The sequence below is a fragment of the Capra hircus genome, chromosome 3 (assembly GCF_001704415.2).
Source record: "Capra hircus breed San Clemente chromosome 3, ASM170441v1, whole genome shotgun sequence".
NCBI lineage: Eukaryota > Metazoa > Chordata > Mammalia > Artiodactyla > Bovidae > Capra > Capra hircus.
The window spans coordinates 62,372,875-62,384,597 of NC_030810.1; the positions used below are offsets into that span (position 1 = coordinate 62,372,875).

At 39.7% G+C, this 11,723-nt stretch overlaps 1 protein-coding gene across 1 annotated transcript; it reads right to left on the reverse strand.

The window, feature by feature from the left end:
* On the reverse strand, positions 1,599-11,000 carry BCL10 (B-cell CLL/lymphoma 10). The gene is made up of 3 exons (XM_005678157.3): positions 10,676-11,000; positions 4,855-5,143; positions 1,599-2,964 (listed from the first exon to the last, which is right to left on the reverse strand). Exons 1-3 carry the CDS (start codon positions 10,730-10,732, stop codon positions 2,618-2,620), a joined length of 693 nt encoding a protein of 230 aa, XP_005678214.1. The 5' UTR covers positions 10,733-11,000; the 3' UTR covers positions 1,599-2,617.

The window sequence follows — 11,723 nt, forward strand, 5'->3', positions numbered from 1 at the left end:
AAGTTTGAGAACCACCACAGGACAACTGTCTGATAATTAAGTAGAATGTCAAGTTCGGAGTGAGGACTTTAGGAGCAGCGCTAAAATTACTCACAAATTGTGCTTAAATTTAGCTCTCTTTTCAGAAAACCCTCCTAAGAGTACATTTGCTCCTCGGTTCGCTATTTTTTTCCCAAGTCAATAATCATTGTATAATAAATATTGATCATACTTCTATATGATTCATCAATCTTTTATGCAATTGTTAAGTACGTATATTTTAAAACATTTTTAATATTGAAAGGAAAGCTATGACAAGCCTAGAGAGTGTATTAAAAAGTAGAGACATAACTTTGCTTACGAAGGTCCGTATAGTCAAAGCTGGGGTTTTTCCAGTAGTCATGTATGGATATGAGAGTTGGACAGTAAAGAAAGCTGAGCACCAAGGAATTGATGTTTTCAAACTGTAGTGCTGGAGAAGACTCAATTTTTAAGAGTCCCTTGGACAGCAGGGAGGTAAAACCAGTCAAAGCTAAAGGAAATCAACCCTGAATATTCACTGGAAGGACTGATGATAAAGCTGAAGCTCCAATACTTTAGCCACCTGATGTGAAGAGCCAATTCACTGGAAAAATTCCCGATGCTGGAAAAGATTGAAGGCAAAAGAAGGGGGCAGCAGAGGATGAGATGGTTAGATATCATCACTGACTCAATGGGCATTAATGTGAGGAAACCCCAGGAGACAGTAAATGACAGAGGAGCCTGGTGTGGGTCTCAAAGAGTCAGACATGACTTAGCGACTGAACATAACAACAATATAGGAAACAAGGGACAGGGGTGGGTATATGGGAACTCTACTTTCTGCTTAAGTTTCCCATAAACCTAGGACTGCTCTAGAAAATAAATTCTCAATTTTTAAAACAATTTAAAAAAGTGACTCAAAGGTGTATTTTTTTATATTAAGTGATAATGTATCTGTGAACTTTTTCACTGCTGCATTAATCAACCCAATAACCAGTTGCACTCTGTCATGTCAGACTACCATTCAAATTTACATTTTTGGCAATGGCTGGTTTTCAGCGTTTAAAGGAAAAAAACTGACTTCATAGGATTTAGAAAACCCAAAAGCCTAAATTTGAAAACCCAAAAACCTTAAATTTTATTACCTACATAGTTAGTCAACAGTCTGAAAGAAAAGTATTAATATAAATATAGGTGCTACAGCATATCTAAATTACGATCTTTGATTGCAATTGTCTTTAAAAAAAAGTAACTGTGTATCAGATTTTATTTTAGTAAATGAAAAGCCTGCTTCTGCTTTTTAAAAAGATTTCTTCAAACATAATGTCATTATTATTTTTTTTCAACTGCCAATATCTTATTATGCTATCCTGGAGGTGAAACATGCTTCTCTAAAATCCTTGGAAAATGTTTATACTATAAAAATCACCCAGTCTTTAAAAACATTTAAAAGCCAATATGCCAGTCTTCTTCATGATTGATAATTTCATCAGTCCATTCAGAAATGAACTTCATCTCACAACTTGAAGTAATATTTCCTATAAAAATTGTTCTAGGTATTTCCTATTGAAAAAATAGAAACTTCCAAAACACAGCACTACAACTTAAAAATGTTTATTTTCAATAGCATATTTCCATCTCTGCTTTTTGCAAGTAATGGAAATATATATGAGACAGGTATCTGGAAACATAATTATAATTTAATGAAAACAATGAAAGCAGAAGATTTATAAATTTGTAAAGTAAGTCATACTTTGTCATAGAAAAAATGATCTGCTTGTTCCAGACAGTATTAAAAATAGAATGTAATATACACACACAAAAACCATTTTGTCCTAATTATTTCAATTGTACAGTGGTCTTCATTAAAAGGGAACAAAAAATACAGAAAAAAGTATTTTTAAAAATCTCATCAAATTATATGAAATAACTGAAGTTTATGCTAAGATTTTTCTTTAGGAATAAAAATGATAAAGCAAAGAATGTCACAATTTTAAGGAAGTAGTATTTATTAGTAAAATTAGTAAGACATGTATTTTGGCAAATTGATACCTTAGCTGGCTCAAACTCCATTAGATATCCCTCTGAATCAAAAGGGGACTTTGCAAGTGTCTGGAAGCCAACTAAGTGGGGAAAAGATTTTTTTCTGTCTGCTGGCAGTTTTCCCAGTAGTGATAGGCTTTATTACCAAATGGAAACAGCTTAATTCTGAAAATTTACTGCTGAATGGTTGGAAAGGACTATTAGACTGTGAAACTTATTAACGTAAACTCACAAGGAAGAAACATTATTCACGGTCTAACATTCTATTCTCAAATAGAGAAATGTTGTCTATTAAAGTTAGTCTAAACACACAAAGAGAGTGAAAACACTAAATCTCAAACTTCTGAAATTTGAAAATACTGAAAAGTACATGATCAACATTGAATATGATTAACACTGACTTTAGCTCTCTAAAAATGTTTTTATTCTAGAAAATTCTATTTACAAAGTATGTTTATGTTGCATTTTATAAAACATGTATCAATATTAGTAAGTCACTGTAGCAATTTTATGATTCATATCCTTTTCAATATTTTTTGTCATCATTAAAAAAAAAATAAAAGGCAGTAAACTGTCATTGCCGCAAAACAGCCCGCGATCGTAAGGGAAGAAACATCTCACTAGAGTTTCCTTCTTCTTCTAACTGCAGCTCTGGAGGCAAAGGAGGAGCCCCAGGGTCCCCAGGTCTCGGAAGTGTAGTTGAAGAGAAGGTGGGATTTTCAGTTCTGCCTACTTCTAGAACAGGCAAATTCAGAGAAGAATCGGTAGAAAAAAAGGGGGCCGTGCTGGATTCTCCTTCTGGGTGATACATGATGGTGGATGCTCTCAGTTTCTCAGAGAAATTACTCTCATCTGAATTTGATCTAGAAAGGTTATTCGTGGCTCCATCAGGAAAAGGCTCACAGCTGCTACATTTCAGTCCTACAATACAATTATTCAGAGGTAAATAAGAAGTAACTAGGAAATGTGAATCCACACCCATCTTGGAACTTTTTAAAGATTATACAAATTTAAACAGGAGTTTATAAATTGTCATAATCCATTTCACATTTTATCTGCTCTTGACAATCATGAAGTATACTGCTTTTTACATTTTTGAGACAAATGAATAATCTCAAGGAAGCTACATGACATGCTAAAATTCACATTTAATTTCTGTACTTATACTTAACCATTGAAGGACCTGAAAAAATAAAGTAGCTCCTAAAATTATTCATAGAATAAGAAACAGCTTTTATAACTAAAAAATATTTTTAGGCATCCTAATACACACACACACACACCACTACCCAATAAAAACAAAATTAAAACTGGATATATCCTAAAATTCTATAAGTTAAGTACTTTCAATTCCTGAATCATGGAGTATTAGAAGTGGAAGGGATTCTGGTGGGCATCTGGGATAGCCTCTCACTATGAGAGACACTATGAGAAGACCGAGGCCCAGAACACTGAAGTCATGCCCAACATTCCAGGATTCCTTCCTGCTAAGGTGACACCTAGAACCCAAGTCTCCTCTTCATATTACACAAAAAATGTTCTGATGCTCAACCTACCATTTTACTTAAAGAGCAGTGGTTGTTCTGAACAAAAAAACTTGTCATATCCAAAGGATACAGTCAACAATTAGCCTCATGGTGGAAATAAATACAAATGCATTTATCTTTCTGTTAGGCTTAGCAAATATTCAACCCAACCGTGTACAGGCACAGAAAGTTTCTGAGTTGACAGATTTGGTATAACACCTGCAAAGTCTGTAAAGCACATCTGTATGTCATTTTTTTCCAGTAGTTTTTCAACTTCACAATACAGTCAGCATTTCTGTCCCATGGAAGAGAAACTATTTTCTTAAATACGTTTCACGGGGAAACTTCACGTGTGTTCCAGCCTCAGACTTATAGACTGAGTTCTGTAAGGTAAATTACCTGTTTCTGTTTCCCTAGTGCTTAAAAGAGCTGGAATAGAGCTGTTATCACACTCACATCTATCTTATGTGCTACGTAGAGAGAGACAGGGGCAAAAAATGGGGGATTTGAGGGAGAGGGGAATTTAAATTGTGCAGACAATTCTATACAGCATTCCAATCAGTGAGTGTGTGCTCCAGGGCAAGGGTGAAACAGAAGGGGTAAACGTGCTCCTCCCTTAATCAGTATCAGTTTCATACCTCTCTCATCTCACCAGACTGAGTGTGATTCTAGTGTTTAAAGTCACATATAATTTATACAACATGATTCTTATCAACATAGGCCAACTATTTTATTGTATGATCAACTGGTAGAAGAAAAACCACCAGAGTTTATCAAAGGTAAAATTTACCTATACACTGTTCTTTATATTTATGATCTGCATTTTCAGGGGTTACTTTTTAACAGATTAATCTTGCATTCTACTAACTTTAGAAACAAACTCCTGTGTTTCTATGAAATACTGCAATTTCATTATGGTTGTTTTCTATAAATATAGGGTTGCTGCTGCTGCTAAGTCACTTCAGTTGTGTCTGACTCTGTGTGACCTCATAGACGGCAGCCCATCAGGCTTCCCCATCCCTGGGATTCTCCAGGCAAGAACACTGGAGTGGGTTGCCACTGCATTTTCCAAAATGAACAGAAATACAGAACATTGAGCGATACTTCACTTTTCCAATGTAATGAAATCAAATCAGGTTAAAAAGATACAAATCAAATGTAATGCTGAAGCTTGAACTTTTTAAATAAAAGCAAAAATGGTCATTTCTGGGTTTTCTGTTCTTCATTCTACTTACAAAAGCATTGTTACATTTAAATGAACTTTTGGATACCTAAGATATCTTACCTTTCAGATGCTCTAGTTTTATATTCCTAAGTTTCAGCACTTCATCTGTAATCTTCTGTATAAGGAAGTTCTGTGTTTTTTCTCGTCGAATAGATTCGACCAGGGTATCCAGTCCTTTGGGGTTTTCTTGTAAATAGTCTAACAGTTTCCCAGCCCTTTTTCTACTTGATGTTCGGCAAGAAATTTCTTCAGTGTCTTCTCTACTGAGTATTTTTTTTGCTCGTAGATGATCAAAATGTCTCTCAGCTATGATTTTTTCACACAGGTATACACGCAAATTTTCTAAAGCCTGAAAGAAATAAAATATGGCTTAATGTAACACCTAAGTCATACAGGTGACTGATGGTAAGTTAGGAATCTGACTGGTAAGAGAAAACACCCTGAAGTCAGGAAGCTCAGCCCTACTAAAGGCATGCTATTAAGATGAGTGAACAGGGTTTCCCTGCTGGCTCAGTGGTGAAGAGTCTTCCTGCTAATGGAGGAGATACAGGTTCGATCTCTGGTCCGGGAGGATTCCACATTCTGTGGAGCAACTAAGCCCGTGCATCACAACTCTTGAGCCTGTGCTCCAGAGCCTGGGAGCTACAACTACTGAGCCCACGTGCCGCAACTCCAGAGCCCATGCTCCCTAACAAGAGAAGCTACCACAATGAGAAGTCTGTGCACCACAACTAGACAGTAGCCCTCCACTTGGGGCAACATGAAAAAAGCCTGTGCAACAAAGAAGACCCAGCACACACACACAAAAAAATATATACATTAAAAAAAAAGATGAAGGAGGAAAGAGATATAAGTTCTCCGACTAGATATTCCTCACTGTTTCCGTCCTGCTCTGATCTCATCTCCACAACTGTAAGCCAAGATCAAACTATTGTGAGGAGGGGGCCAGTCTCTTCTAGCAATCTTGGGTCTGTGGAAATGAGAGGTATGCGGAGGGCCTTCAGAGGTAAAGATGAGAGGAGAGGTTACTGGACATTTTAGTTTCCATTTAGTAAGGAATCTAGGATTAGTCAGGACCAGAGAGGATAACTTAGGGAGGTCTCATGGTTTATAACTTTCTCATTATTAATTTTGCATCTTTCTAGAGTAAAACCCCAAAAGAGAGAGAGAAAAAGAAAGAGCCTAAACTAAAGGGGACCATAATGTGTCTGTCTTTGGAGTCAGTTGGCAAGACAATAATCTAACTCAGTCTTGGGAGGTAGAAAGGTATGGGAGGAAAGAAAACAGTGGATGTTGGGAAAAAAAAAAAAAAACTAAAGAAATACAGAAAAAGAAATCACATAAACAGGCCTACACCTGACAAGGGCTTCCCAGGTGGTGCTTGTGGTAGAGAACTCGCCTGCCAATGCAGACCCTAGAGACATGGGTTTGATCCCTGGGTTTGGAAAGATCCCCTGGAGGAGGGCATGGCAACTCACTCCAGTATTCTTGCCTGGAGAATCCCATGGACAGAGGAGCCTGGAGGGCCACAGTCCACAGGGTCTCAAAGAGTCAGAAAAGACTAAAGCAACTTAGCATGCATGCACACCTGACAAGTGCCTGCTGCTGCTAAGTCACTTCAGTCGTGGCTGACTCTGTGCGACCCCATAGATGGCAGCCCACCGGACTCCCTCGTCCCTGGGATTCTCCACGCAAGAACACTGGAGTGGGTTGCCATTTCCTTCTCCATGACAAGTGCCTCGTGAGGCTTAATTAGCCAAAAATCGATCTGGGTCTCCATAAATGGTATGAATAATTTGGTGTGAGCAGCTGTATTACATAGCTCCTTCATTTACTAGATATGTGATCTTGGTAACTCCACTCCTTTGCACCTCAGTTTCCTCATCTGAGTGTAATGAGATATGTAATACGTAACATGTGTAAAGTACTTGGAAAAGTGCTTGGTACATATAAGTGATAAGTAAATGTTAGTGATGATGCCAAACATGACTAATTTGATTCGCACTGACAAAGATGAACTAAAGGCAATGGAAAATCTTCAAAATACTCCAGTATATGGTGGCAGAAAAGTAGCTTAGGTGAAGGGGTTCCTAGAGTTCTCAGTCCACTAAATTCTCACATTTATTTATTCACACAAGACACATTTCACATATCTACATGCCTAATATGCCAAGTGCTGACAGTGGATATGCAAAGATGAACAAGACTTAAATTTTGCATCAAAGGGCACATAATCCAGTTGAAGAATACATTATTAACTCAAGTTAGTAATTATGAGATAATGGAATATGACCCAGAAAAAAAAATATATAGGTCAAGTAGTGGAGAAGCAATTTATTCTGCTTCTAGGACCTGGGAAATTTACAGAGGCCACACCTGAGTGAGAGGCATGAAAGGTATGTAGTAGGGGAAATTACATTTCCCTGTAGCCAAAACCTCATCAAAGGCTTATAAATAAGAAGCCATAAGAAAAGTTTTACAGAGGGCTGGGGGAAGCAAAAATTGGGGTCAGAGTGGACTAGACAACTGCTGCCATATCTGACATGTATTATGCTGAGTGCATGAATTTCAGCTGACAGGATGAGGAGAGAGAAAAATAGATTTAAAAGATGAACTTCTTGGAAAACCTCATGTGTTTCCCTAAATTTTGCTATGTGATCGAGACTCTCTCCCTAGAGATCCCAATGGTACTTGAAATTCAACATGTCCAAAACCAAATTTATCTTCTATCCTTTTCCTCTGACATTGTAAACTCACTTGGGAGTACCACCATCTATTCAACAAGCTATAAACCTTCAACCCACCCTTGACTTTTCCGTTTCCACCCACCCACCAAATCTTGCTGATATTTATCTTCCTCAGCGCATACATTCAAATCATCACCAAATCTTATTACTTCTATTTTAAAAAATGTCTGGAATTCTCCTGTTCCATCCATCTCCACTACCTGTACCCTGATCCAAATCACCATCATCTCTCACCTCTATAAAGTTCACGAATCTCCTCATTAGCTGCCTTCTTCTCACTTTTGCTCACCCCAGTCCATACATTAGGCAGAGGAAATTCTTCAATAGGTCTCTATTACACTTGGGAAGAAAATTCCACTTTACTACCATCTATAAGACCCTTTATAATCTGGCCCTAGCCTACCATCCTAACCACCTCAAGGCACTCAACAGCTTGCCTGCATTAGATCCTTTGCAAATTCTATTCTGTCTAGAATGTTCTTCCCCAGTTCGGTCATATCCTTCAGGAATCAGTTTAAATATAACCTTCCCTGAACATCCTATCTCAAGTAATTTCTCCTCTTATCCTGTTATTGTCTCAGCACCTGTTCATCTCCTTCACAGTACTTACCATAATTTGAAATTATACATTTGTTTTCAACCCTAAGAACTCACATGTTAAAAGCATGCAAGAACCAGGTACCTTTTGTTCAACTCTGTATATCCTACACTTAGCAGAGCGCCAAGTAGATAATGTTTCGGATGAATGTAAAAATTCATCGTTATTTTGTGATTTGCAATCATCATTTTACATGTCTCCTCCTGCCCCAAGAAGTTGAGCTGTTCTCAAACTAGAATTTTGTCGTTTTTAATTTTTAAACTGTTAGAATCAATGGCAGGATCAGCCTCACAGTAGTGTGTAGTCCATATTTATGAAACAACTAAATTCAAAGATGAGAGAAATAACTAGATGAGGTACACAGGGAGAAGCGATATAGTAAAGAAGTGGTAGCCTGGGGAAAAAAAAAAAGAAATGGGAGTTTCCATGTGGATAAGTCCTCTATATCTGCAGATTCTGCACCCTTAGATTCAACCAAGAATGGATCAAAAATATTTGGGGAAAAAAAAAAATTTCCAGAAGTTTCAAAAAGCAAAACCTGAATTTGCTATGTGGGTCAACTGTTTACATAGCATTTACATTATACTAGGTATTATAAGTAATCTAGAGATGATTCAGAGTATATGGGCAGATGTATGTACGTGACATGCAAATATTACACCATTTTATAAAAGGGACTTGAGTATCCATGAATTTGGTATCAGCAGTCAATCCCCCACGGATACAGAAGGAGAACTGTACACTAGTCACCAAGACAGAGACTATAGTAGAAATAGCAAGTGGCTTTGGGGGAGGGATTATAAAAAATTCAATTTTAGACAAAGTGAGGAGTCTGAAGGATATAAAAGTGGATTTCCAGTAGATATTTGGAAATAAGCACTTAGAGATGAGAAGCAAGGAAGTCCAAATATGTGAAAACTTCTAAGGTCACAAACCATCTTGAAAATGTCATGAACACAATTTCTAAGAAAAAACATGTGCACATGCTGTTTTTCATAGATGTCCTGAAACCTGTTCATGATTCCCCAAGTTTATAACTTTCCGATACAGCTGTAAATTGAAGTCATGGAGATGGAAAGTATCAATGAACAGATGGGAAAAAATAAAGGCCTGGAAGCCTCCCTTCACATCTGTACAGGTTTTATATGTATAGGTTTTTTATGTACGTTTTATATCTTTTCACTTGAACCTCTCGCTACCTGTCTTATCAACTATAAAATGGGAAAGACAATTATCTGCCTTAGAGGTTGTTGGGGATATTGTCAACTGTGAGACACAGCAGGCCTAGCTCTTGAAGTTCATGTTTTTACTGGCACAAATCTTGAATAACACAACACTCTTTTGTTCTTTAGTGGTTATCAATATCCCAGTCTTAACTAGAATATAAAGCAGGGGTGACTTTTTTTTTTGGTATCTTCCCAGGCCTAAGAACAGTACTTTCCATAAAATAAGTGCTCCACAACTATCTGTTGAAGGAGGAAACTAAGGCACACGTCCCAGTCATAACCAGTTTCCTTCTGCTAATTCATTATCAGAATTGCTCACAGTAATTCTGTAATTACTCACTGTAATTATGAGTACAGCATAATAAACCTTACAGGTGAGGGAAAAGCAAACAAACATTTAAAACGCTGTTGTTCTGTCTAGTTCACAAAGATGATTTTGTGTAAGTATTGCAGCGGTAAGCCAGAACACAGTTAATGTTCATGTTGTTTTTAATTTGAATATAAAGCATTTTGATGGTTGTCAGAGAAGTTTCATGTGGCAAAACAAGTTACAAAAGGCAAAGGAAAAGAGAAACAGGTCAGACCTCAATAAACTCATTCTCTACGAATAAATACTAAGATCTGTGCACTTCACCATCCAAGCAGAAGACCATAATTTAGCTAATGAGTATCTCCAACGTTTACCTGTACATTAATTCTCGACTTCTTTTATTCTCCCCCCCACCCCCACCCCGCCCCTTCAATTTAAATACGTGGGTGTTTCCTTAGTAGGGGAATTCCAGGTAGTGCTTTCAGCTGTCGAGCTTCCCCCAACCCCTTCTGCAAAAGTTTCTCGTATTTGCTCCGCTGCTTGGGATGCTCTATCTGGTCCAGCTTTTGCTCCAGGTCGAGCAGCAGCCAAGGCAGTCTGACTCAAGGGTGAACTTGAGTCTTCGATCCCTAGCAACGCTGCTCCAAAGCGCATCTGGGGTGAAATCACCAGGGGATGAGTGAAGAGTGGGCAAGAAGCTGACTGTGAAGAAACGCTCCACTGAACAAGCTTTCAAAAACCCAAGTCCTGCTTTTATTGATTTAAAACGTGGATTAACAGGTCAGCTGGGGGCAGGTCACTTCCACCAAGGTTCCTCGCATGCAGGGCTCGTCGCGGTCCTGCGGTTCTCGGACTTTCCGCTTCTCTGACCCCGGGCTCCTCCTCCAATTCTGACTCGGACTAGGACACTGGGTTTCCGCTTTCCTCGCCCGCAGAACTGCAGCCCGCCCCCGCCCGCCCCTAGCCCGCGACGGCACCTGGGCAAGGTTGTGCTACTCACGTCCTTCTTCACTTCAGTCAGGTCCTCCTCGGTGAGGGACGGCGCGGTGGGCTCCATGGCGGAGGCGGGAGATGGCGCTTCTTCCGGGTCCAGGAGCTCCGGCTGCGCCGCCCCGCCCAGGCTGCGGGCTTCGGCCTTCGAATGAAGGGGCAGAAGGGAGGCGGAGAGGGTCGAGAGGGAGAGGGCTGCCCCGTCGAGGACCGATGGACTAGTAAGTCAAACTGTGCCGCTTCCGGCAGAGCCGAGGGCGAATCAGACTTACTTGTCCACAAGCTGAGTTCGGAGCCCCGGATCCTTCTCTCTCCCGGAGGCCCAGGAGCAGGCACCGCCCCTCGGGGGGCCACCGGGAGAGCCCGCCCAGTCTCTACAGCAGCCAATCAGAGCCAGCCTGCGGGACACCCTTGTCCCCGCCCCCTGCCGGAGCCTTTCAGGAGTGGCTCCGCCCACAGCCTCCTGAGCGTCAGCGAGTGGCAGCGGGGTGGCCTCCCCGAAGGGAATCGTTTCCGTGGGTGGGGTACGTAGCTGCTCTGCCTGCCTGCGGTCGCCGCCTGCGCAGACAGTTCACAGGTGGAGTCGGGTCTCTGCTTATTTGTACTTTATGGTTCCTCCCTTTTTCCCAGACCCTATCCAACGACTTCTGTTGCTGCTTGCTCCCTCGTTTTAAAACAATTTGGTCAGACACTGACATGCGTGCGTACACATAACATACCCGAGACGCATGTACACAGCCTATCAACAGTATTACATTTATGAAAGAGAACAATCGCCTACAGTCCCAACACTTTAACACTTAATTTAACGTCTGCATTCTTTTTGGTCACTTTATTATCAACATGTTTCCTCATTTATTCATCCGTATAATGAAGGTTTTTCTACTTCATAGCTCTCACAGGGCCTCTGTGAAAATTAAATGATTTAATTGTGGTATCTGTTAGGTTCTTACAGGTAATGGGCACACAGTGTACAGCCAATTTATCATTATCTTACACTACGAAAACATGTATTGAGTCCTTACTAATATGTTCTAGGTATCTTATTTTGTAACCAT